The sequence below is a fragment of the Tachysurus vachellii genome, chromosome 12, assembly GCF_030014155.1.
Source record: "Tachysurus vachellii isolate PV-2020 chromosome 12, HZAU_Pvac_v1, whole genome shotgun sequence".
NCBI classification, from domain to species: Eukaryota; Metazoa; Chordata; class Actinopteri; order Siluriformes; family Bagridae; genus Tachysurus; species Tachysurus vachellii.
The window spans coordinates 9,543,880-9,571,831 of NC_083471.1; the positions used below are offsets into that span (position 1 = coordinate 9,543,880).

A 27,952-nucleotide genomic window follows, 5' to 3' on the forward strand; every position below is an offset into this window, starting at 1 on the left:
GTCTTATTAAATGTCATACGAAAAACATGCTATGGAAACTTGGAAATAGCATTAAATTGTCCTTAGATTTCTCCTTAAAAAATCAGCAGTACTGAAGTTGAAATTAGTTGAAAAGAATGAACTGTGCTTCCAAATCTTCCAGATTTCCTTCAAGCTTTTATTTGATCCACTATTCAAAACAACAATGTTTTATTTCTTCTGAAAATTTTTAAAATGCCTAAACAATCCCATAATTCTGTTCAGCAATTTCTGATGCTTTTGCCAGAATCTTTGCTTAGTGATGTAGGTATTAAACAAAGTGTTCTAAATCATGTGCATATATTTATATGAAAATGGATTCAGACTCAGAATTTCTGGATATAAAAAGCTTTAATTTATACAAACATCTGTAATAAAAATAGAAACATAATATTTTGTTCATTAAATCATCACCAGTATTGATTCCCAGGTTTTCAGGTGTCTTACCTTTTAAAAGGAAAAATGGAAATGTATCACACACACACACGCACACGCACACACACACACGCACACACACACACACACACACACACACACACACACATACACACACAGTGCCAGGTCTATACTTTATAGGGTGCTAAGTAACCTGTCTTGCCCAAACCACACCCATGGTCTACGCTCGGAGTGTTTAATAATGACCTCAGCAGGTTCTAAGGAGTAAAGTGATTTCTGCTCTTTTATGGAAATCTGGCAATGTAATGAATTAGACTTATATATCATGGAAACTTTGTTAGCAACATATTAAAGCATGTGTAACATGCTATGAACACTATGCTAGAACATTACTTTTGTCACTTTGGTATGTATCCTTTAACCTCCTAAGACCCGAGCATTGGTTTGGCCTTGCATTTTAGATGCAGTAATGTCCACTTATGTGGACACCAGGTCGTAGGAGGTTAAGTTACCTCTGACACGTCAATCACAAAGCTGATCACTTCACTACACTAGTTTAATTACTCTCTCACTCACTCATTTTCTACCGCTTATCTGAACTATTCTCGGGTCACGGGGAGCCTGTGCCAAATCAAGCGTCATTGGGCATCAAGGCAGGATACACCCTGGAAGGAGTGCCAACCCATTGCAGGGCACACACACACTCTCATTCACTCACACAATCACACACTACGGACAATTTTCCAGAGATGCCAATCAACCTACCATGCATGTCTTTGGACTGGGGGAGGAAACCGGAGTACACGGAGGAAACCCCCGAGGCACGGGGAGAACATGCAAACTCCACACACACAAGGCAGAGGCGGGAATTGAACCCCCAACCCTGGAGGTGTGAGGCGAATGTGCTAACCACTAAGCCATCGTGTAGTTTAATTACTACACTAGTTAAATGTTTGTTACTACACTAGCTAATGTGAGTTACTACACTAGTTACTAGTTAATAGTTACTAGTTTAGATAACGTTGCTAAACTGTAAGTAAACACTGAGTAAAAAAAAAGAGGGAGCTTTGTGGTGTCACACGTCACATGATTTTGTTTTTGATTGACAAATTACATTTAACCTGAGCGTTTCTGTTGTTTGTTAAAGACACAAGACTACAGAATTGGGAAACAGTAGAAGTGGCTTGATTACAGAGGTAAAAAAAAAAAACTAAAACATAACATCAAAACTGAAAGTAAAAAATTGGAAATGTAACAGATCTAAAAACTCAGTAATAACCTAAAACATCTGGGGTTTGGTGTAGCGGCAATGAAGTCATGGACGATCTCATGTAAATAATACTATTTTTTAAGGCACTTACTGGTCACGTCATGCAGGTTTCCACACCTGTTTTATGACTAAAATCACAACACTGAGTTGTGTTCAGGTCTGGTGTCATTTGACTTCAGTCTTTAGTGTTAGGTAAAGTGCGACTTTGGTTTCACGTGACTCTAAACCTTGGTGTCCCCAGCACATCGTGGCAGTCGTGGCCTAACGGTTAGAGAGTCTGACTCGTAACCCGAAGGTTGTGGGTTCGAGTCTTGGGCCAGCCATGACTGAGGTGCCCTTGAGCCAAGACACAGAATCCCCCCCAACTGCTCACCGGGCACCGCAGCATAAATGGTGTGTGTGTTCTTTGGATGGGTTAAATGCAGAGAATGAATTCTGAGTATGGGTCACCATACTTAGCCGTATGTCACGTCACATGTCCAGCTGTGCTGATGAAATCTCATGGTGTACTGCAGTGTTGTTCAGATAAAAGATGCACCCGTGTGCCACACCTGCGGGGGTTTGGGATATATCTGCAGAGTGTGTGATTGGGGACACGTCCATGACTGACTGATGATGTCGAGGCATTGGTTCTACCCTTGATGTTCCCTCCTTTAGGAAGTAAAAAGCCTCTCCTGCTAGTGCCCTTATTCTATAGTTCTGAGGAAAGTGTGAAACCTGGTACTACAATCTCTGTGTGTGTGTGTGTGTGTGTGTGTGAACATATTTATACATGTAGGTGATATTGTGTAACAGTTATATAATGGAATGTAAAATAACAAATATTCATATGTATCAGAACCACAGATTTATAATCTAAACATCGTCTTAGGTTTTTGTATGTTTAGACGACATCCGGTTCTCTTTGGTGTGTGGGCATCCTGTTTTGGGGTCTGTTCTGTAGAACAGCAGAACCATGTAAACACTGCTCCAGAAACCCTGCTGTTGGTTGCCAAATGGTGTTAAAGAAAATGTGAAGTCCAACCTAACTGTTGCTCCTAAAACACAGTGATGACTCTCATTCTAGGTTCTCAAGCTAAGTTCAGGTCCTGCTGCCAGCTTCTCTTTTTAGAATGCTAGAACTCTTGCTTTCATTTATCAGACCTGAACATCAACCTTCTGTAATTCACGGAACACATTGTTGGTTCTGAAACCGACTTCAAATGTTGGTATTGGAACATGGGTCAAATGGTGATCAGTTTTGGGTTTCTTCCTTTTGAATCAGGAGCTGATGTCTCATACTGATTCTTCAACAACATCCTTCACTTACTCAATATCCTGATAAGGTGGAGCACTGGATGTCTGATCAGAGTTCCAGAACCTCCACCAGCATTTTTAATCTTTAAAACAAGCACTAAATTTTGCTTTTAGGAACCTAAATATTGCTCCTGCCTCACTGCAGTCCCTGATGTTTCTGTTAGAACCCAATTCTAATTATTGTTCTTCGTGTCCATCACAAAGCGTCACTTCTAAAATGCAGAGTCTTTTACAACGCGATAGTTCTGGAGCTGCGGGGGTTCCACCTCCTGTTTAGAGTTCTGCTGTTTCCCGGTCGGGCTGAACCGGGCTGTGCGGCTTGTGGGCATGAACCCAGTGGCTCGGGGTGTGGCCTGTCGGCGTAGGAACCATTTGGAGGTGACAAGGTCACCGTAGCCCTGAGTGTGAGAGAAAGCGTAGCCCGAGCGTCGAGTGCTAGAGCGGCGAATCCTGGTGCGGCGGCGAGGAGGAGGAGGCTGGGCCTTCATCTGGTGCACCATAAACCTCACCTGCACAAAACAAATTATTATTATTATTCATGTGTAATTAGTGGTTTGTATAGCTGTGTTATGTGATATGTGACTTCACATTGTGTAACATCTCTAAAGGACCATGATGCACTTATGCAAGAAACTGTATTAAACAACGTCTGTTTGATTTTGTAGAAAATTTTGTTTTACATCACACTGTTCATGTGTGTGTAAGTGTGTGTGTGTTTGTCAGGACTCAGCCTGGACTTTTGGCCATGTGCATTTGTTATGTTCCTCGTCACATGTCTGCCCAGCCTTTGTCTGCTCCTCCTGTTTCCACACACCTGTTTCCTATTGTAATTACCTGTCTATTTAACTGTGCCGCATTGCCTTGTGCAGCGCAGAATCTACTGTGTTGTCTATTGTTGTCTTCGTCTGTGTCCTGTTTAGTGTCTGTTTAGTTAATAAACCCCTGTTTTGTTTTCCTATCCTGCATCTGGGTCCGTTTTATCCCGCGTCCGTGACAGTGTTTTACCTTGTCATTTATAGTGGGAATGAATTGGCTGTACAGGAAGCGGTGACAGAGCACTGGTAGCACACACAATACGACCGTCAGGACAATCGCCAACCAAACGTTGAGATGATCCAGAGTGTTTCGTGCAGTGCCTAACCCACACACACACACACACACACACACACACACACACACACACACAAATAATTATTTTAATGAGCACACATGTAATATTGTCTCCAGAGAATGTATAGATGTGTTGCTGCTGGTCTCACCTATGAAGGTGAAGGATCCCGGCTGGAGTTTGTGCAGTCCGTCACTCTGCATAGCAAAGGTGACGAGGAAATACATCCCTAAACTCCCCCACACAAACAGGTGATTCACTGCTGTCCAGTATGACAGATCCAAACCCAACTACAGAGGAAAGACAGGGAGAGATAACCGTTACTGGTACCAGTCTCCTCCTACAGTAACTAACACTGACCTCCTCCTTATATTTTCACAATAACTATTGAACACATCATATCATAGATCATGATGCCCTCACAGTGATATATTTACAGTGAGCAAGTCTGACATCAGTGCAGCCATGCATTTAATTTAGACTTAATCAGACTTTACTAAATCATGTAAAGGAAGTCTGCATGTGTGTCCGTGTTACACACCTGAACACACACAGTGATGATGAGGCATGTCTGTGTGAGCAGGGCAAATGACTGGTAGTCAGCGGTGTCATTTAGGGTAACATAGGGCACAAAGAACAGCACCAGAGAGCTGTAGCAGCTGTGGAGTGCACACTTCACAAAAATTCCCTTGTTAAAGTACACACTCAGCTGACCTGGACAATAAAGCTGAGGGTACTCCAGACCCCAGCTGTCGTTCACATCCTGAACACACACACACACACACACACACACACACGCACACACTGTTACAGAATAACGTATGGAACAAGGCTGTGATTGTTAGAGTTTGTTTGTAGTTGCGGTACCTGGTCAAAAAGGCCCATTCCCAATACCGGGAGTGCTGTGTACATCAGGTTATAGAGTGCGATGAAGGCTTGATCATACACTGTCTACAACAACAACACACACATGACAGTCATGCCATGGACTGTCTTCAGAATCTTTTTTTTTCTCAGTAATGATGAGCAGAAAGAATGTTTGTTTAAATGTAAATTCTTTTTTTATAATATTTTCCACGTCTTTCTCTCATTGTTTGTCTCTGTTTCTCTCTCTTTCTCTCACTCTCTCCCTTACTCACTCACTTACATTCTGTCTACTAAGTCACACTGTAATATTCTCACCTGGGCAGAGAACCCACAGAAGAAGGCGTACCAGAAGTGCACAAAGGTGAAGGTGAAGTTCTTGTAAAAAAAGTAACGTAGGAACTTGCACATGCGCAGGTAGGACCAGCGACCGTGCACCAGCAGGAGGCGCTGCAGGTAACGGAACTGAGCGAAGGAGAAATCACTGGACAGTACAGCCTGCATGCCCTCCTGCCCACTGATCCCCACTCCGATATGAGCCGCTGTGCAGATGGAGAGAGAGAGAGAGAGAGAGAGAGAGAGAGAGAGAGAGAAGGAGAGAGAGATTGAGAGCGGTATTCAATAATTATTCTTATATTCTACTAAACAACACACTTGTCTGTTTCACCCAAAAAGTCAGTTTTTTGGATCTTCTTCACATACACAAGTCAGCTGTCACTTCTGTTATTATTTCTAATCGTATATTTAAATAACTAATTGTATTCATTTGCAGTGATATGGCAGATTTACATACTTAAGTTCAAAGTTACATACAATCATTTATAGCTCTATGACTTTAAATTTGGGAAATGCTAGTAATTGAATGACCCCACTGAGCCCTGGACTGACCCTTAATCATGCTGACGTCATTAGCACCATCTCCTATAGCCAGAGTGACGGCCTTTTTGTATTTCTTAACCAGCTCCACCACCTGAGCCTTCTGAAGAGGAGTGACACGACAGCAGATCACCGTCTTACACATACAGGCTGTACGCAGGAACTCCAGCTCCATACTGTGCTCCAGGGCGTATGCCTGCACACACACACACACACACACACACACAACAGTTCAACCTCTTTGTGGGTGGATGTTGCATCATGCATTAAAGTATTTTATTATCTGTGTGTCTCACCAGGCTATGGCCGTTTATAACCAGGCCGAAATCACCACTCACGATCTCATCATGCACCACTTTCGGCTCATTACCCAGAATGCTTTCTGAGATGAAAGACGCTTCCTCACTTGAATCTGGAAGCATCTTCAGTCGAGCGTCTCTGAGAGGACAAGACAGAGAATACAAGTGTATGCTAAAAGGACCTACAATTAAACACTCTGTGTTTTACACTGACATGCCTGACATATCCACTAGGGGGCAGACACTTATTACACTTCACCAGAGACTAACTGCTCTGATGAACAGAAGTTTGCATGAGAATGTGAACAGAACAGCAACAATCTAACGTGGACGTTCGTCCTGTTCTCCCAGAGCCCCACCTTTAGGCTGATGAGATCACTGATGAGGTCAGAGACATGACAGACAGAAATATGAGACACATTTACATGTAGATGTAACTCCCTGTGTGTAGATACTTAAACACTGTACGTCTGAGTTTAAAGATAACTTTGGAGTTTTGGATTAAACCACCAAATCTTGGCACTCGACACACACAAACATACACACACACACACACACACACACACTCACTCTTTCTCAGAGTAGCTTCCTGCTGCCACACTAAGCTGTTTAGTTGATGATAAACATGTTTTGTCTGTAAGGAATGCTGTTATTATTACCGGAGTTCTTTCCTGACTTCCTCGTGTGAGTTTGCAGAGATGATGAAGGCATCTGTCATCTCCTCTCGCAGCAGGTTACAGGAGTAGCCGATGTTTTCCGCGGTTTCTGTGTGAAATCATGAGAAAGAGTCACTGAAGGATGGGTGTTTCAGAGTGTAACTTTATAACACAGTTTGGGTGTTACATGACTGATGTGGTTTTGGGTCTGATCATTTATTACCTTGCTTGTCTCCAGTCAGCACCCAGATCTTGATGTCGGCCTTGGTCAGCTGCTCGATGGTCTGCGCCACACCATCCTGGAGCTTGTCCTCGATCGCAGTGGCTCCAAGTAACTAACACACCATTAACACACAGCTCACTACAGCGCTTCCCAAAGTTTCTAAGCCTTCATCATCCTTATTCTGTATTCTTTATGATTGAGGAATACTGTAACATTTTGACCTATGTATTGTGTCTGTATGATATGAATGTGTCATGTACACTTTTTCAGTGCACTGACTCGACCAGTCTAGTAGGCAGTTTTTGTGTTATAGGACACTAGTCCACACCACGGTGATTACAGGCCACCTAAAACAGCCTGGGTTTCTGTCTGATGCAAGACTTTGTGTGTGCAGAAAGAACAGTAACACAAGAAACATCATTATTCACACATTTGCTGATTCTCTCAGACCTGATGTTTGCGTAGCTGAGAGAGAGATGTGTCAAGGAAATGTGTCTGTTAGCAGACTCACACTGATGCAGTACATCAGCTTAGTGAAAAATCTCACACTGATTTGAAGGTCAAACCTGTTCGAATGTAACTCTCAGTAACGTTTCTAAGTATTAACACACAAAATATAATATTGATATACAAAATAAACTGAAAGAAAAAGGCTTCATCCAAAAAGCTTTCCAAGATGCGTGTGTGAGGTCAAGCTGCCATCACCACTGATCACAACGTCTTTGTTTTTGTTTATTTTGTTTATTTCTTCTTTCACCACAGACACAGTGAAAGTGTTTCACCACACACTGTACTGGAGGAATGTGTCTGTGATATATTTACATTTAAACTTGAAAAGAGAAGATTGTGAGATTTGTAAATCAAGCAAACATGTGTGTGTGTGTGTGTGTGTGTGTGTGTGTGTTTACCTGCAGGTCTCTTTCAATCTCTTCATACAGGTCATTTAGCTTTTCTTCCCGTTGCTCAAGCATGGTGCTCGCCTCATGATGCCGCTGTCTCCACTCAGAGAAATACTGCTCATCCAGGTCTTTATAGGCCAAGACCAGTGTGCGCAGACCCTCCCCAGCAAATTCCTACACACACAGTATGTATGGATGTGTAAGTGTATGTTATATGAAAATATGTGTAGTCTGAAGAGTGCAGTGAGATGCAACAAAAATTTTGCAGGCAGTCAGATATGAAGCTTAGAGTACAAAGAAAGCTCTGTGTGCGTGTGTGTGTGTGTGTGTGTGAGTGTGTGTGAGAGAGAGAGAGACCTACGTTCAGGTGTTCTGTGGTGAGATCCATCAATTTGCTGCAGGTTTTATCCAGTCTCTCGTAAACAATGGTGTCTGCTCCTTTACAGTACAGTGACAGTTGTCCCTCTGGACTACGCACTGAGACACAGATCATACCATCACACAAATTCCTGTGCATCAAACAGAATGTAACACATGTAACCCAGATAAAGTTATGGGTGTTTGGTTTTGATTTATACCTTTATGCTAACGACATTGTTTGAATTTCATATAAATAGTTTTCCAATTGAATGTTGTGAATGTTAAACTTCATTGGCCAGTAATGGGTGATGTAATGAGGTCACGTGACACCTGATAAGATAACCGTAATTAAAAATAATTAATTATTTGTTAAATGCTTTTTTGTTTAAATAATATAAATATGCTGGGGAAAAAATATTTAAAAAAAGAACTTGTATTTTGTTTAAGTTTTATTAAGTTTATGTGTCACATGATGATGGAGGCATGTTGGGTGCGCGCGTGCAAGAGGAAGAGCGTGAGAGAAAAAAGGAGGGAGAGAGAGACACTGCTGAACTAAAAAGTACAACCTGTTCTTTGAGTAGTGTAATGAAGCTAATTAGGCGTTCAACTTGAACCCTGTGTAGCGATAATTTCTGTTTGGAGTGGTAACAACATGGGAAAGACGTTTACATCGAATCTGACGAATGGAAACTTAAGTTGTGGATTATCGCGCCATGTGCATGAACTTGGCTAATGCTAGCTAGCTCAACTAGCAAGGACTACGTGTGGCGAAGGAGTATCACGTGAAGCATCCAAGCTCTGTTTGTGTTCTCCAGCGACCTTTTTCTTTCTGACACGAGCAAGGTGTGCAAACAAACTTCATCAAGGTGCCATTTTTCCGTTTGTTGCCCTCGTGGTGAAGTAGCCATTTTGTTTGGTTTCTACGAACCCAGCTACGTACAGGTCTGCAACTGGTAGACTGAGTAAAGTTTTCATTTACTTTTGCCGGCTTTTATTATTTATTTTGGCCGAGTTTGAGTAATAAGTTGTATATTTTATAAGTTGTATATTATAAGAGCTCAGGTTAGCCACCCCATTATAGCCGGTAACGCTAGGGGCACTACACACACACAGACATACCGATGACGGACATCCTCTTGCGGACGTTGTTGAAGTCGAGGATGGCGAGTAGCTCGTAGCAGCGTTCTTCACCCAGCTCCAGAACACACAGAGACTCCGCAGAGCGTGAACGGAACACAAAGCCAAAATTACGGGCCGCCGTCACCAGAGCGCCCTCGTCTGGAGACTGAGCCTGATATACTAACTCTACACACACACACACACACACACACACACACACACACAAGGTGAGATCTTGAAGGTTAAAGCTCTTCAAAGTAAACATTAATAGAGACTTCAGAGCACTTTTTTTTTTACAGCACTCTGGATAAGAGAGTTTGCCACATTTTTAACCCCACCCCTTTAAGTGGAGTTTAAGCATCTCCCCTCTTCCCTGCTTCCTCAACTGTCTCTCACACACACACACATACACACACCATTGTTGGTCTCATCAGGCATGACGGTGTGGCAGACAGCAAGCAGCCTGAAGAAACTGCAAACTTGTGGAGTTCCAAGCTTCACAGCCTCCAAAAGAGCAGCATCATAGAAGTGGAACTTTGGATCAGCGAGATCATTAAAGGAGAAATCCACAGGGAGCATGTCCTACACACACACACACACACACACACACACACACACACACACTATAATCACTGCTAGAAAGAATGTAAAGCAATTATATGGAATTTGTTGGAATCAAACCCCTCATATCTCATCTTTAGAGTGTGATGGAACAAAACACGAAAAAAGGTTCTTACTGTTTATTTTGGGTGAAAACTTGTGTGTAGGTACAGAAGTTTTATCAGAATATCACACTCCAATGCTGAGATTAAACTATACAAGGCATTTATACCCTTGCTGTAATCAAAAACTCGCTAAAATCACACCTTATAATAACACACACTCATTAGAACCACACATAGCTTCTGACCTCTGAGATCTCTAGTCTTTGTCCTGTGTAATGATCAATCACATCTCCTGCAGGACAAACAACACATTCATGTTTATTCAACTGTAATTAATTTTGTTTTTACATGGATGCGTGTGTGTGTGTGTGTCAGGACCGTAAGTCTTGCCCCCGATGGAACACTTGGTGAAGTTCATGATGTTCTGTGTGAGAGTGCCGGTCTTGTCAGAAAAGATGTAGTTGATCTGTCCGAGTTCTTCGTTCAGTGTTGTCGTGCGAGCCTCGGCCGGCGTGTCGCTGCGCTCATGATACATCAGTCTGTCCCAGTTAATGTAGTAACTGTTTCCCAGACGGATTACCTCCATACTGAACACACACACAACACACACACTTTAAATTCCTTCTAATGTATCAGTCTAAAACTTGAAGACAGAAAACCCAGTGCTACAGGATATTACAAAATTTGAATAAACATATTAACAATACATACAAACACACACACACAATACCTGACATAGAGTGATATGGGTACAACAGTATTGAGGATGATGATGTAGGACCAGAATGTGAGGAAGGCTGAGAAGGCAGCACCCACGTTTCGCTCTCGAGGAATGTAAGTGGTATAACTGGCCTCGTAGTGTTCCCAGATACCGTGACCCACTGCCAGGATCACACACATCAACACCAAGAATCCAAAGATCTGCACACACACACACACACACACACTGCGTGACATATTAATTAAGATCACATCTACTTAGTCAAGAAATCAAAAGACCAGGACGAATAAAGATTCTAGCAGGTCAGTTATAATATTCTGCTTCTCTCATGACACATTATTAAAGAGACTTTAATATTTATTATGTGTTATTATTGTGTGTGTGTGTGTGTGTGTGTGTGTGTGTGTGTGTGTGTGCTCAGTGATTTCTCTCTTACAAACAGAACAAGGACATTCATCAGACGGTCGATACTCGTCCTCTTGAAACTGGATTTCCCACAATTCTGCATCAGCTTAGTGTCAGGACCTGAGAGAGACACAACATTATCACTCTGAATGAATCCATACACAAATCATCAACAAAGTAATGCAGATATCAGTGGTGAACATCTGAGGGGCAGATCATCAATGACCATTACAAGAACACTGCAGCTGATAAAAGACTTAATTAATCACTGTGTGTGTGTGTGTGTGTGTGTGTGTGTGTGTGTGTGTGTGTGTGTGTGTCTCACCAGCAAACAGCACCATGCCAAAGCACCATGACGTGTTTCGGAGAGTGCAGCCCCTGAGCAACACGCACTGATTGTCCAGCGGATGTTTGTGTCCCTTCCACACCAGCGTCCCTAAGAAACTGTCCAAGCGGTTATTAGGAGGTTCACAGATCACCTCTCCTACAGAGACAATAAAGCAGAGACAGAGGAAGACTAAAGTATGTGTCAAAATAAACAGTGCAGTGTTTACACTGTAGGTTACTCATACTATATAGATTTCAACAGAAGATAGATGTCACACACACAAACACACACACACACACACACACACTCAAACCTTTAAATGCAGCCAGGGCCTCAACACTCCCTCCCATTTCTCCTGTTACTGTTAGAGCCTGCTTCACTTTCAGATTGGTCTCCCTGCACACACACACACACATACACACACACACACACACACACACACACACACACAAAAGCACATTAAGTATTACATTAGGTATCACACAGATGCACACTACCCTGATGTGTTACAAGTTGTCAAACACACACACACACACACACTCACCCATCAAGCTCAGCAGTCTCAATGTAAACCAAGTTCATGGGCTCACTGCTAGACAAGAGGAGAAGGTCAGCCTGAGAGAGAGAGAGAGAGAGAGAGAGAGAGAGAGAGAGAGATATAACAGGATGACATATGCAGCTGATAGAGGAAGTGATGCACAGACCTCAATCATCCTGTATAGATGGATATAGTTTCATTTATTGCTCTATAACTATTTAAACTACACTGTGTCTGATCTTGAGGAACAAAGATGTTTATCTACAGTTACACACACAATAATAAAGTGAAGATAAAAATATTGGTGTTCTCACTGTGACAAACTGGTTGTTCTCCAGTCTGATGATGTCGCCCACTTGAATATTCATCCATTTCTCACTTCTAAGCCTGACAGACACACACATACACATACACACACACACACAAACACAATCAGACATGCTAATGCTCAGATGATTGAGAACGTACTAAAGAGGGTGGTGTAAATATAGGTCAGAATCCACTTAACATTGATTATTTTTTATTTTTTTATTATAGATTGTTTCTGTAGTTCTATAAAATCCTGCTTATGCTGTAAGACATGATGATGAAGATAATGAAGATAAAAACTTACTCTCCATTGATCAGCACCTCTGCTTTGCGGTTGTTTACCTGACGGTCGCTCTTGTGCCGATTCTTTAGGACAGACAGATTTACCAAGAGCAATGTTAGCATTAGTGAACTGTATGTGTGTGTGAATGTGTATGCATTCATGCGTGCGTGTCTGTGCATGCGTGTGTGTGTGTGGGTGTGCATGTGTGTATGGGTGTGTGTGACTGACTGACTTACTGTGGTGTGTAAGGGTTTTATTTTAGTGTGAGTGTGTATGTGTGTGTGTTTGTGTGTATGTGGGTGTGTGTATATGTGCATATATCTCACTATATCATCAATTGCATCTTTGACAGCTGTTACAGTCAGCACCAGAGCGAGTGGTACAACTGTGGTGAACCATGAGAGAGAAGAGATGGCAGGAATCACCTACACACACACACACACAAATAAAACCCTTACACACCACAGTAAGACACTTAGTAACACAGTAACACACTGAAATTGCGGTCTTCATGGACGAATGAACAGATAGATGATGAGACAGATGGAGAAATACATTCACAGGTGGAAAAGTGTCTGAATTGCATAGATAACTGACTTAAGGCGGGATGGAAGGGAGGATGTAATAATGAATGCCTAAATTAATGAATGGATTGATTTACAATTGGATGGATAAGTCACTGTTGTATTGCTTGATGGATAAATATATAATGAGATGAGATGACCGGTTCAGCAGTGTGTTTCCCCGTGCTACAGTACAGAGGGAACTCTTATCAGCTGATTTGTTTGATTGATTGTCTTTGCTTGATTAATCTGGTCTGTGGTTTTCTATCAGTGTTTCATTTTGAACAGAATTTCAGCAGCGGAGGAAAGAAACTTCTCAATCTCACTAAAAGAACTGCACTGTGTGGGAACTTCCTGATTTAAGTATATCACTTCCTCTGGGCTTCACACTTCCCCTGTGATCACACTTAGGTCATTCACAGAGCTATTGCAATCTCACACACACACACACAGACCTGGAGGACTAGCAGGCAGAGGAAGTAAGCATTGGCAATCCTCTGAAACTGCTCAAACAGGTTGAGGGGGAGGAACGTCAGAACGTTGTATTTCGAGGTCTTGATCCCGTTAGTCTGAAATATGGAACAATAAAATAACAATGACTGAAATGAATGAATGAAAGGAACAACATACAACAATACCACCTACTAGTAAAGACAGTACCCATTGTGCCTCACTTCTCAAATCCCACTGAAATCAGGACACAACGAAACAAAACACATTTTAATATGCAGCCATTTCTCCATTTAGAAACCAGCTGAGAAACATAAGAGCATCCTCTAATACAGTAACATGAAGAAACGTCTGTAGAAGTTTATCGCTTTAGTCTCTGACGGCCCTGAATTACACATCTTCACCTACATCTTGGACATTTCATCACACTGGGTTTCACTTCTTTCAGATTCAGATGATTTGTTGGTGTGTTTGTGATGATTGATCTTATCATGATCATCATGATCTCATTGCCGGCACGTTTCTCAGAGCCTGTGGCTGCAAAATATGCTGAAATCCTCACCTCCACCATCGTGCTGCACATTTGGACTCAAGTGTTTGTGCTCGTTCGTGTGTTGCTGGTGAACATGGTGCTGTACGTGACAACCAAACATCTCTTTTGTGGTTTATTCAATGAAATCTGCTGCGTGTTCTTTTTTGAGGAAAGATTTCTTTCTATCCAGGCTTCTAAGAAAGCTATATTTCTGATTTTATTGAATTTGATATGCTTGCTGAGGCATGTAGCCCATATGATAAAGCTCTGTGTTTTTCTTGACATCTTTGAGCATTAAATGTTGGACTTTGGACTTTGGACTGAATTTGCTCAGACACTCACTCACTGATCAGTGTCTTGAAGGATCTCTGTTAGTTATCAGTCCTTCACACTGTAGAATGATGGATTTTACACTGGTGGAGATGATAAAGATCTAATAACCAGGTTAATGAGCAGCAATATTTACTTATGTGAGGTTGTAGCTGATAGGCTTACTTCTTGGCATATGATGTAGACACATGCCTGAGAAGCTCAAACTGCTGAGGTGATTGGCTTGATTATAGGAGTTGGTTTCATACAATCGTTATTTAGGCCCTGAGAAATAAAAACATAGTATTGAAGGAGGGTGTGATTTCTTTTTCCCTCATGACTGTATGCTTATTTTCCCAATGATTCCTCAATCTGCTGAAGATGTTCAGCGTTCAGCTCCACCCCTGATCCTTCTCCAACACTCAGATGATCTGTATCAGCTGTTCTGGACTGCTATAAGACCAGAGCATCTCAAGGAGGAGCTTAGGATGGGATCAGGATGGGGTCAGCACTTTTTTAATGTTTAGGGAAAAAGGAATTTTTGCTACAGAGTTACTCAGAACATTCTGGATTTATCTGTTATCACTCCACCGATACGTGTCCAACAGTGAAGAGAAAACTCAAGAAGTTCCACAACCCTGAGTTTTGAGCTCTCCCTGTCTTACATGTTCTCTGTGTGATGCTAAACTTTATCAGACTGATCAGTAATGAAGAGAGCTGCATGTATGATTAAATACTAAATCATACACTCTGTTTAAACACTAAAACCATCCACAACACTGAGAGGAATACTTTCAAATCAACAAAATTTGACAAAGCAATTTTTAACTAAAATAGTGGGTGGAATACACGTTTTACTGTAACTTAGTAACTGTAACTCAAAATAATCAGAAAGTATTCACCACCTTACTGACAGAATACAGAGAAGCTGAAAAAAAAAAGTCACACTCATTTCTGCACGTAGCTCTTATAAATCATACTCTATAATATGAGCGGATGAAGTGAACAGGAAGCAGTTCATCTGTGTGCTGAATTAGAAAAAGAAAAAAAGAAAAACTTACCGCATATCTAAAAGAGAGGTTGTATTCCCTGTCGTTTGCCCGAATCTTCCTCTCTGTCTCTTTAAAAAGAGAGAAAGAAAAAATGAAACCTCAGTCGGTGTGTAGAAGTTCGAGTGTGTAACAGTCCGTGTCTGTAACAGTTCGAGTGTGTAACAGTCCGTGTCTGTAACAGTTCGAGTGTGTAACAGTCCGTGTCTGTAACAGTTCGAGTGTGTAACAGTCCGTGTTGATAACAGTCCGTGTTGATAACAGTCCGTGTCTGTAAAAATCTCTGTCTGTAACAGTTTGAGTGTGTAACAGTCTGTGTCTGTCAGTCCTGTCTGTAACAGTCTGTGTCTGTCAGTCCTGTCTGTAACAGTCTGTGTCTGTCAGTCCTGTCTGTAACAGTCCTGTCTGTAATAGTCTGTGTCTGTCAGTCCTGTCTGTAATAGTCTGTGTCTGTCAGTCCTGTCTGTAACAGTCCTGTCTGTAATAGTCTGTCTGTCAGTCCTGTCTGTAATAGTCTGTCTGTCAGTCCTGTCTGTAACAATCCTGTCTGTAACAGTCTGTGTCTGTAACAGTCCTGTCTGTAATAGTCTGTGTCTGTCAGTCCTGTCTGTAACAGTCCTGTCTGTAATAGTCTGTCTGTCAGTCCTGTCTGTAATAGTCTGTCTGTCAGTCCTGTCTGTAACAGTCCTGTCTGTAACAGTCTGTGTCTGTAACAGTCCTGTCTGTAATAGTCGGTGTCTGTAACAGTCCTGTCCAGTTCGAGTGTGTAACAGTTCGTGTCTATAACAGTTCGAGTGTGTAATAGTTGGAGTGTGTAACAGTTCAACTATGTTGATGTTCAAGTATGTAACAATCTTGTCCTTCAGGCTGTGAGACACCACCCCACATTTGCCCTCATTAAATTTTACTTATTTAAACAGACAAGCTTTTACAAATAACTTTCCTGATTAGTAACTACTCTGAGAAACCACTGTCATGGTTACCATGGCGACAGGAACAGCAACTGCATCAGCACTTGAATGAAATTGTGTGTGTGTGTGTGTGTGTGTGTGTGTGTGTGTGTGTGTGATATTACCTTTCTCTTTTTTTTTCACACAGTCAAGGCCAAAGAACGACATGGCTTCAGCTCTTCTTTATTATCAGTCTATCATCTCATCTGCCAGAGTAACACACACACACATCAGAGGACTTATCAGGAGTGTTAAATTTATCTTCACACACGTCAGGGGAATTCTCAGGGGTGTTGAACGTTCACACGTACAGTATATACACACACACACACACGCACACCTAACCATAACTGTGCTCCAGTTCTAGCTTGTTCCTGCTAACTATCTTGTGCTACAGATTACATTTGTTCTTGTCAGTAATGTAGATTTATTTTTGATCCTCATCATAAATCTCATATTGTCTATACTTAACTTATTAACACAACATAACACTTATTAATCACTCCTTGAGCTGATTCCTGACATGGCATCAGCTAAAAAAGTAAAAAAACACAACAAAAAACCAAACCCACAGACGTTTTAAAACTCGATCACGTCACAGACACTTCCTGTGTGATTTCACGTCCAAAGTGTGAAAACCGATGTAGCTCGCTGTAGTCACGCTTCTAGATGAGAGATAGAGGAACGTTTATTGTGTCCAGCAGTATCGACATTTCTTACATCATGTTTTTATAATGTTGTAGAAATGTTATTTTTGTACCATTACACTGAACAGTAGTATGATGCTTTACACTGTGCTGATGCACTGTGAAGCCCCTTTGGTTTGTGTTTGAAGTGTTGACCTGATTATTCAGAAGGAGAGCATCAAGTGCGGGCGTGTGTGTGTGTGTGTGTGTGTGTGTGTGTGTGTGTGTGTATAAGAGCACAGCACTGTCAGCATGTCTTGCTCTAAAATGAAGGACAGGTCATTCTCTTGGCTTATGGTTTCTATAGTAACAGCACACACACAGGGACCTGTACAGTACACAGTCCATACGATCTACTGAAGATTTAAAAAGCGTACTGATGTTTAAGAAAGAAAACTGTTTAATCATAGACGAGTCTCCAGGGTCAGAGATGAAGCTGGAATACATCTACAGGACACTTCGTTGTGGTTTCCCACTAACATGACAAGCTGAGATTTGTGTAACTATAGTGAGAGAAGGAGTGTTTGTCACCGTGTGAACACAACGATAAGCAAATTGCTGTGGAAATCTACACAAAACTCTACACTGAACTCTATGCTAAACCCTGCACAGAAACAAAAGCCTCCTGTGTCTTACAGAAGGTGGAGTTGTACTGGGAAAAAGTAATAAAGCAACACACACACACACACACACATACACAGCATACAGTGGTGATTTGGACAGAATTCCTGAATGACTTCAGCCGCCAACGTATTTATAGAAACCACATGTGTGTGTTTAGGAATGTGCAGTTTAAAGGGAAAAACACACACATGTCCTGAAACAGTGTTTCCATTACGTTCAGAGCAGGAGAGCATTCTCCACCCTGTAAGAAGAAAATCAAACTGTGTGTGTGTGTGTACACAGTATCGTACTGTTTGTTCATTAAACTCAAATTGTTTTGGTGAACAGAGTATCCTGATTAATATTTTCCTCGAAAGCCCTGACATGTGACACATAGAGATCCTCAGAGTCCCAGTACAGTGAGTTTAATGGTATAAACCGGGGTGGCTTCATGTAAATAAACACCGGTCTGAATCTCCCAGAGCCAGCTGTAGGGGTGGGCTGTAAATATTAGAAATAAAGTGTAAATTTGTGTTGGATTATTTCTGAGGTGTGTTTGAGATGAGCTCGTGGTTACTTCCTTTTTAGCTCAACTGCTTTCTGGACATCAGACGATGACAGACTTGTAAATCTACCTGGCAGGTTGAAGCATCTCCGTCTAGCAGTTTGAGCTCGACACATTTCATACACAACCATCATACAACATGAACATTTTATCTCTCTCACACACACACACAAACACTACATATGTTATGCTAACTTTATATCCACTGTGTCAACTTTAAACTCTGAGGAATTCTCCTGTTCTTTTGTTTAACTGCAGATTGAAACATTGACATATTTTGGCATGCTAGCAAACAGAGCTCACTCACTCACTCATCTTCTACCGCTTATCCGAACTACCTCGGGTCACGGGGAGCCTGTGCCTATCTCAGGCGTCATCGGGCATCAAGGCAGGATACACCCTGGACGGAGTGCCAACCCATCAAAGGGAACACACACACACACACACACTCTCATTCACTCACACAATCACACACTACGGACAATTTTCCAGAGATGCCAATCAACCGACATGCATGGCAAACAGAGCTAACTATTAATATTACAGCCAACTAGCGAATGCTATCAAGCGAACTTCACTAGGGAGTGAATAAACACTAAAATGTGTAATGTAATAATATGGAAAAAGCATGAGTGTGTGTGTGTGAGAATTATATTAATAAATGTATTAACATGAGTAAATACAGTGTAATAAGTAAAAGTGAAACACACACACACACACACACACGGCTATACAGAGGTCACAAGTTTGAGATCTTAAAAACTACAAGAGGAACTAAAGGATCTTAAACACAATATCTTCATTTTCCACTGGTGACCTGTTTAGCTGTAGATGTGGGACACTGAGTGTCATGAGCAGAGGCCATGAGGGGAAATCAGTCACAGCTTCATGCTCTGAAACCGATCTCCAGGTTCATACAGGATAGACAATAAAAACCTCAAACCCTGACCTAACTGTTGCTCTTAAACCAGATTTAGGTGAAACTCCTTTCACTGCTGTTTTCTTGTAGCCTCAAGCTGAAACTCAAACACAATGCCACAAAAACCAGCACAGTACCTGCACAACATGCTCACACATGCAGCAGCTCTGCAATAAAACAGAAAGTAGAAGATTGATCATTTCTGCATTTAGAACCGCATTCGCTCCAAACGTTACTTTATTTATTGACATGACTAAAGTTCACACAGCTAGACAACACTGTTCAACATTTTATCCACGTTCCCTGTTAGTGTGGGTGAAGGGCTCACATAACTGTTAAGATGCTCTTTGTGTGTGTGTGTGTGTGTGTGTGTGTGTGTGTAAAACAGATCTCAGTGAACCACTTAAGCCTCTTATCTTATCTGAGCTGCTGTGTCTATTATTAACCTTTTACTCACAGCATCCTGTCATCCTACACACAGCCTCATCACTACTAACTGAAATGGGCCTGGCTGCCAGTCACAGAGGGAAATGGGCCTGGCTGCCAGTCACAGAGGGGAAATGGGTGTGGCTTCTTACTTATCCAACCTAACAATAGTCACATATAATCAGGCAACTACATCATACTGCAGGGCTGTCAAGTGTCACGCATTGAGAGTGACAGTCACGCATTTTGGTCTTTTCTCACGCTCTCCCACTAAACATCGTATTTCTCATGCAGAAAAACTTTTTGACTATTTATCATATATTTAATAAGCCGCAGCGCCCAAAATGTATCTGTTCGCACCGCTGTCTCCATGGAACCGGGCAGAAATCAAGCGCGTCTCCGCTGGAGTTCTTAGTCGAGCCTGACACTTATCAGCCAATCAAAAAAAGAGGCTACACAATAGCCAAACAGAAAATAGTACTATTGTATATGGGTAAGATTTAACGCAACAGCCAATAATAAAAAAAAACATTAATTAGAAAGGGTATTTTCGATGGTCGGTTTGAACAAAACCTCAACACGAAACAGTTTGTCTCTGGACGGGACATCAAAATGGCTGGACTTGAGCTGAACTGTTTTAATTGGAGCAACATTACAAATGATAAAGGAGTCCAAAAAGGCAACAAACAATTACAATAAACAACACCAGTCATAATCTCTCTCTCTCTCTCACACACACACACACACACACATTAATAAATGGAAATTAAACAAATACTTTGTATAAATTGCAGTCAGTGATCCTCACCAAACACAACTCCCCCATTATTATTTTATTTTTTTCTTGTTCTTGTTCTTTTTTTTGTCACGCTTGCCTTTCTTCATAACTTGAGAGCCCTGATACTGAGTTCTGCTCAGGTGTTGATTAATTATTTTAAACTGAAACTCTGACTGTAGCACAGCTTAGATTAAAGCGCTCACTCTCAAACATGATTAAATACAACACTGGACACACACTTTATTGCACAACTAAGTGTACTGGTAGTGAACAGTGAGAAAAAGGGAACACAGTGAACAGTAATTGAGTGTTGAAGGTTTTCCACAATAGGAGGAAATGTTTAAACAGGGCAGGAGCAGAGCAGAAATCTCTCTCTCTCTCTCTCTCTCTCTCTCTCACACACACGCATACACACACACACACACACACACACACACACACACACTTACATTGGGGTAAAGAACATGCAGTGACATGCAGAGGAATCCTAACATCTGCCGTAATTTGCACAACAGATGCAAATTGCCTCAGGCCTAACAGAAGAAAGAAGGAACAGACAGAGAGAGAGAGAAAAAGGGAGATGAAAGGCCAGACAGAGATAACAGGATGACATATGCAGCTGATAGAGGAAGTGATGCACAGACCTCAATCATCCTGTATGGATGGATATAGTTTCATTTATTGCTCTATAAGTATTTAAACTGCAGGAACTGTGGCTGATTTTGAGGAACATCAGCACTGAGCTCTCAGTGCTTCAGCCCAGGCAAAGAGGAAGATTTCAGAGCCACGTGACACATCTACTGTTCCTCTCATATCATAAGACATTACAACATTTCCCTAAAACATCTCTCTCGCTCTCTCTCTCTCTAGAGGAGGAACGGAGTCTGAGTGATATGCCCATGATGAACATCATCTTCAGCACTATCCCCATGGTGATGATGACAGTGCAGATGATGATGATGATGATGATTATGATGATGAGCAATGCTCCTGGATACATAGAAAATTATTTCACTTTCTCCTTGATGACGTAGTTCAATGCTGTCTCCTATAAGATTCTGTCCCAGTGGGTGGAGTCAGACTTTTACATAATAATGGGCGGAGTCACATGAGTGATGGTTATTTGAGTCCAGTTTTGAGCTCAGGGATCAGGAACAGCAGCTCATAACAAATGAAGACGTGCATGAGCAGGTAATGTGTGAATAATTCACCTCTTCGTCCTTGTGGCGTTTCTCAGCTCTCAGGAGCTCGAGCTCGTCGGGCCTCCTCTCATTTTACCTGATAAGACTGTGTAATTTCTAGCAAGTGATTAATAATTCACTCATCATCAATAAGCGCTGTGTCATCCAAACAATACAACGTGTTATGCTACTTGCGAGTCGTGTGCTTATTTACTCCATTATTAATGAGTGATGTTTCACAGAGAGCGCTCACGCAGGTCAGCGGCAGGGCCCAGGGGCTGGTTAGCGATGCCGCTACACGCTAACGCCACAGACCTTACAAGAGCTCGAGATCAATTAACTCAGGAGCTGAAATCGAACACCTTGTCAACATTCCTGGATAATTGCTCCAAACAGATTTAACAAAGACCCCACTGAATTCATCCCCTGCAGTGATGGAACCTTCTGGAATGTTTCTGACCTTCAGCTATTTCAGCTGATTAACATCAGAGGTTATAAAGTGTAACAACATTCAGATTTATTCTCTTTTATATTCAGTTTAGGATAAATGAAGGTAACCTGCACTGCAGAATGTGTACAAGACAACACTGACCTTTGAGTCAGAAAACAGAGAAACTTTCTTCTCCTCAAATACAGTCATAGATCTGTGGTATGGCTGTGTGAGACAAGGAAGTGACAGAAACAAACCATGTGCAGTCTAACACAACTACTGCAGCATCACAGGGGCGAAAATCAATCCTTAGTTTACAGGGGAAAAATCCAATAAAGCAGAAAGTCAACGGGCAACAATACAGAAGAGGAAGATGGTGAAGTTAAACCACCACTGGTCCCATTAGCAAACAAACCCAAATAAAGATTACTTTCTTTTTAACAACTGAGAAGCTTCAGAAACACATAAAGGATCAAAACTGAGAGGGAACAAAGGAAAGACGAAACTTTACCTTCATTTCATTCTCATACTCATTAATGATGCATGATTATTTCACACACACACACACACAAAGACACAGAAGTGACATTTCACCAGCACAAAGAACTCGGGCTGTGCAACACGACACCATGCGGAATTAATTACTCTTCTTCCTTAATGTTTTTCAGCAGGTTAACACACACACCCACACACACACACACCCTGTAACACAACATGTCCTCATAAAGATGATGACGGAGCAATAGAGCTCTGAGCTAAAGATGTAAGTGGTCTGAGTGGATAATGGACATTAATGGAGGCAGATTAAAGGAGCGGATAAAACACAGAGTCAGCAAACATAGATCACATCAACACAGACAGTTTATTTACCGTCTGCACTCAGAGATCCATTACGTCTTATTGGGCTGATCGATTAGAAGGAGAAAGGGGCGGTGATCACGTTCAGCTAGTAAAACACGACAATGTTCTCCTTCTGCAGCACGTTACAGTAACACACCTGAGCCCAGGTGTCCAACATAATCACAACTTTCAACGACACTAACGAGGAGTCGTGTTCTCTCTAACTCCATCTCCTCTGGGGTTTCCCTTCTCTTACACCACAGCAAACTACCAGCAAATATTTAAAGAATGACACATTGTACTTTTTATATAAAGGTCACTTACATTTAGCTACAGTATAAAAGTCGTTTTCCTCACCACCTTCATCCTCTTTTCTCTCTCCAGAGGTTAATACATCGCAGCTCGTCATGTTATTGAGAAACTACGAAGGAGAGTAAACTCCTCTGGAGATGCTAGAATAAAAACCTCCAGCTTCACCTCTGACTGTTACCAAGTGTTGACACTGAAGTGAATGAGATGTTGCTAAAGAAACGGTAAATATCAGAGCAAAAGACCTCTAACGTAAACCTGCACGTCAGTGAGAGCTTCAGTTAAAGGGAATTCATCCACACCTGAGCATCAGAACTCCCAGCACTCTGGAGGAAACACAGAAAACTTCTGCTCTGTCCTCAGGGCTTTAACCAGATTTGAAGTTCTCTGAAACTGTGGGCGGGGGTGGAACGGTGACTTAGTGGTTAGCACGTTCGCCTCACACCTTCAGGGTTGGGGGTTTGATTCCCGCCTCCGCCTTGTGTATGTGGAGTTTGCGTGTTCTCCCCGTGCCTCGGGGGTTTCCTCCGGGTACTCCGGTTTCCTCCCCCTGTCCAAAGACATGCATGGTAGGTTGATTGGCATCTCTGGAAAATTGTCTGTAGTGTGTGAGTGCGTGAGTGAATGAGAGTGTGTGTGTGTGCCCTGCAATGGGTTGGCACTCCGTCCAGGGTGTATCCTGCCTTGATGCCCAATGACGCCTGAGATAGGCACAGGCTCCCCGTGACCCGAGGTAGTTCGGATAAGTGATAGAAAATGAATGAATGAATGAATTAATGAAACTGTGGGCCCTCAGAAGAGCAGTAAAACTCCTCTGATAAGAATAAAACTCACATTTAAACTAAAAAACTATTCTGATGAATCCTCTGGAACGACTTAAAGGTGCCGTGTAGAGCATCATCACTGTCACTGGGGTCTGAGATCGTTTCCCAGTCAGTGTGACACATCACAACAGAGGAAGAAGAAGAATACATCAGGTGTCACATCCACACACAGCGAAATGCAGATAGCTGGAGCTCAGAGTCAGCCGTGATACAACCCCCTGGAGCACAGAGGGCACAACAGGGGCAGTTCAGTGCTGCTGGGTTTGAACTCCAGACCTTGTGGTCAGCAGATCTACAGTACAGAGTTCCTGAAGACTGAACTAGGACTGGAGCAGAGAAGAGAAACACAGCACTTCTTCACATTCACACAAACCCAATGTTCCAGAGAAGAGAACAGTCTGAAAAAATAACATGACTGAGAAACATCCAACTGTTTAATTAACGGTTAACGCACACACACAAACACTGTCTCCATCTCTCACAAACACACTGTTGCTAGCACTATCACTTTAATTTTTAACTAAACACTCGCCTAGAAAGAGACAGAAGGAAAAACAGAGAGACAGACAGACTTTCTCCTCTGTTTCTCCTCTGGAATCTCCATATATATAACAACAGGACTCACCACTGGGTGCATCTGTGTGTGTGAGAGACACGGGACGTCCAGCAATCTGTAATTCCACTCAGTCGTAGTTACAGTCTCTCTCGTCCTTCTCTATCTCGCTCCTTTTCTCTGTCTGAGACCCTGTGCTGGTGTGTAGAGAGGGAGGTGTGGCATCAAGCATAGACTCATTCACTTTCTTTCTCTCTCTCTCTCTCTCTCTCTCTCTCTCTCTCTCTCTCTCTCTCTCTCTCGTCCTTGACGCTTTCTCACATTTCCAACTCGTACTTTTGCTCTCTGTGTGAGTCTTTGTTCAGACTTTCACAACTCTCTCTCTTCCCTCTCTCTCTCTCTCTCTCTCCTCCCTCTCAAAGTATCAATTTCCTGCACACCAAAAAAGGAAGTGACTTTTTTCCCCCTCTTCTGTAGCTCTGCTCTAAAAAAACCTCAGACCCACAACACACATGTACACACACACACTTGTCTCCATTTTGTGTCAATTTACTGATTTATCGTTAGTTTTTTTATTTAGTTTGATCACATGATTTACTTCAGATGTTACTTCCATTAAAGACACACACCAGCACACACATTGCTTAGAAGCTAGCAAAACATTAATAAATCACAAAATAATACATCTTCCTACATCTTCATACATCTTACATCTACATAATACAAAAACATCTTCCATTAGTGGTTGTGTTCTCACAGGAAACCACACACACACACACACACAGAGTTTACACAGGATAAATAAAGTGCAGGCTGTTTATTCTGGACATAAACACTGGAACACAATTTCAACATTAGCAAAACCAGACTGAAAAATTCCACACATTAATAAATATAATGGTTTAAACAGTAAAAACCTGCAGTGATCCAGCGACATCAGACCTGGTCACATTACTGTCTGAGGTCTGCAGTACAATGAAGGTTCCAGATGTTTGTGCTGAGAAGGAAGGAATGTTAACAAATTCAGTTACTGTTCTTCCACAATCTCTCTCTCTCTCACACCCCCACACACACACACACACACACACACACACAGTGACATGGCATGACAAACTAGAAGAATAAAAAGAGACTGCTGAATGTGTTGTGTTAACGGACATGCTTTACAAACCCAGAAGCAGAGATAAGATATACCTTTATTCATCCAACAATGGGGAAATTTCTCAATGGTCCCAGCTCCTACATTAATAAAAAAAAAAAATATCATCATCATCATCTGTGCAACATGTCAGGTGTAAGATGAAAAAATGTAAAACCAGGAAACTGACACTTTGAGAGAGAGAGAGAGTGTGTGTGTGTGTGAGAAACATTACCTTAACAGTGAAACATTAACAGTGATGATGTTCGTGTAACCCTGAATGAATCAGGTTAAATATTAAAAGATAACTGGTGTCTGTCCTCACAAACTGGATGTACAATTCATCGCCCCCTGCTGGTTCAGTTTAGTTACTGCTACAGTCCTGATCTTAATCCATCTAACCTATCACACATGTAATCCATATAACACACATTAGTTTATGGAGACACACAACACACAGAGTTCAGTTATTCATCAGAAATCATTTATTTACAAAATTCACATGTTGATACAGGAAAATGTAAGACATGAGCATCTCATAATAACTAAATAAATAAATATCTGATTCCACATTTTGACAGTCCGTAAAGTAAAATGTACAGTAACTCCATGCTGTGAGTTAATGATGCAATTAAATCCAAACCTTTAAACTGTTTGGCACACATTATTATTATTATTATTATTATTATTATTATTATTATTATTATTATTAAACACATTGTTTTGGGTTCACTCCTGTAAAATGCACAATTCAGCTACACATCATGTCTCTCAGCCAATCACTGCATAGCAAGCTGACCAATAGCAGTGATCAGCATATTAGAGGCAGTAAAGCTCAGTGTGTGTATTCGTTTTTGTGTGTGTGTGTGTGTGTGTGTGTGTGTTTTCAAACAACACCCATATTGATAAATATCTCCAGCCGATCGGTTCGTATACTTGAAATGACTTATTGAGAAGAATTATTGTTTTTTCATGTGTCAATCAAAAAGGCAAGAAAAAAGCGCAGTAACTGGGGACTGTGACTCCGCCCCTTTCTAAGGCCACCAATAGCAAAGAGAATAAAGAGCCAGAGTTTGGCAAAATGAAATTGGCTTTGGGTTCACACATGCAGTCTCTCTCTCTCTTACACACACACACACACACACACACACACACACACACACACACACAAACAAAAAAACATACATGTATGTCAACTTTTTTAATTGCTCAAATATCTGCAAAAAATTCTGGGTAAATGTGTAGATTTGAGCCAGAAGCCACACAACTTGTCAAAATTAGGTGTGTTTATGTCTGTGTGTGTGTGTGTGTGTGTGTGTGAGAGAGAGTCTTCCATCTTTTTCTGCTGTGCACTATTGCTATCTCTCTCTACCTCCCCTCCTCTGTCGGTCGTCTCTCACTCTTCAGTCGAATGAACTCCTTGGCGATCTCATCGTCATGGCGCTGGGTGAGGATGCGCAGAGTCGTGGTTCCAGTCTGATCTGTAGTGATGCTTGGGGCCAGTGGGCACCAGCACACGAAGCTCCGACTCTCAGGTCCAACTGCCAGGGCTAATGGGATCACGGCCACGCCCACCACCTGGTCTGCCCGCCCAAAGCAGTAGTCCTTCACCGTCACCTGCAGCTCATAGAACTCGGCACTCACACCTTTACCCAGAACACTGAGAGAGACAGAGAGATGGAGGAAAAGGAAATGAGGGACAGGTTTCTCCTTCATTGTTGAAGATATAAAAAATGACATTTCTACATATTTTTAAGAAAAGACATAGTGCTGCTGTGGACGATACACCTGATGTCCCAGGGTGAGGGACAGGAGTAGAGTTCTGTCTGAATAATACTGAGGTTACACAGGGAACTACAGCGTTAATCATTGAGCAGCTCAACACAATGGAAACTCACAACAGGAAGCTCTCGTTGTATTTAGCCGTCCAGCAGTTATTCTTGGATTTGGTGGTGAATTTCCGTTTCTTGTCTAAGAGCATTGGGCCGATTAGGGAGACTTCCACAAACGGGCGGAAAAGTCCTGAGGTCTGCCACTTCATATCGCTCACCCCGATCACTGACACACAGGCAGAGAGACAGACAGACAGACATGCAGATGAATATGAGTGTGAATAACGTCTTCCATCTGCAGAATGAGACATGACTATTTTTTTATTTTTTTACTTAGGAATGTATTTTGTAGCAGAAGAGATGCAGTCAGCAACAGAGAGAC

At 41.8% G+C, this 27,952-nt stretch overlaps 2 protein-coding genes across 4 annotated transcripts in view; both read right to left on the reverse strand.

Annotated features, from left to right (window-relative positions):
* Positions 1–350: 350 nt before the first annotated feature.
* atp8b5a (ATPase phospholipid transporting 8B5a) lies at positions 351–25,536 on the reverse strand. 2 transcript variants are annotated; one of them, XM_060882803.1, is made up of 28 exons: positions 25,518–25,536; positions 16,612–16,692; positions 15,549–15,607; positions 13,652–13,765; positions 12,960–13,058; positions 12,655–12,716; positions 12,356–12,428; positions 12,048–12,118; positions 11,817–11,899; positions 11,501–11,659; positions 11,207–11,295; positions 10,780–10,970; positions 10,428–10,636; positions 10,295–10,341; positions 9,801–9,966; positions 9,385–9,570; positions 8,267–8,382; positions 7,915–8,079; positions 7,007–7,118; positions 6,787–6,892; positions 6,125–6,266; positions 5,841–6,024; positions 5,271–5,494; positions 4,956–5,039; positions 4,630–4,851; positions 4,240–4,378; positions 3,986–4,116; positions 351–3,489 (listed from the first exon to the last, which is right to left on the reverse strand). In XM_060882803.1, the coding sequence occupies exons 2-28, from the start codon at positions 16,652–16,654 to the stop codon at positions 3,193–3,195; spliced, it is 3,573 nt and encodes a 1,190-aa protein (XP_060738786.1). In that variant the 5' UTR covers positions 16,655–16,692; positions 25,518–25,536; the 3' UTR covers positions 351–3,192. The 2 variants fall into 2 exon arrangements, with proteins under 2 accessions (XP_060738786.1, XP_060738784.1); XM_060882801.1 differs by lacking the exon at positions 25,518–25,536 and adding an exon at positions 24,673–24,979.
* A 680-nt stretch (positions 25,537–26,216) lies between these two features.
* The window catches only part of LOC132854905 (protein unc-13 homolog B), a 16,251-nt gene continuing 14,515 nt past the window's right edge, over positions 26,217–27,952 (reverse strand). For both annotated transcript variants that reach the window (XM_060883566.1, XM_060883567.1), the window contains exons 28-29: positions 27,637–27,796; positions 26,217–27,398 (exon numbers count right to left, since the gene is read on the reverse strand). In XM_060883566.1, coding sequence (XP_060739549.1) covers positions 27,107–27,398; positions 27,637–27,796 — 452 coding nt within the window. In that variant the 3' untranslated portion in view covers positions 26,217–27,106. The remainder of the gene's footprint in view (positions 27,399–27,636; positions 27,797–27,952) is intronic.

Coding starts and splice junctions, on each gene's coding strand:
- atp8b5a (XM_060882803.1), bottom strand. CDS start 16,654: ATGTCGTTCTTTGGCCTTGACTGTGTGAAAAAAAAAGAGAAAG. Junction 9,967..10,294: donor AAAGACTAGAGATCTCAGAG/GTCAGAAGCTAT, acceptor GTGTGTGTGTAG/GACATGCTCCCTGTGGATTT. Junction 4,117..4,239: donor GGGATCCTTCACCTTCATAG/GTGAGACCAGCA, acceptor TGTGTGGGTTAG/GCACTGCACGAAACACTCTG.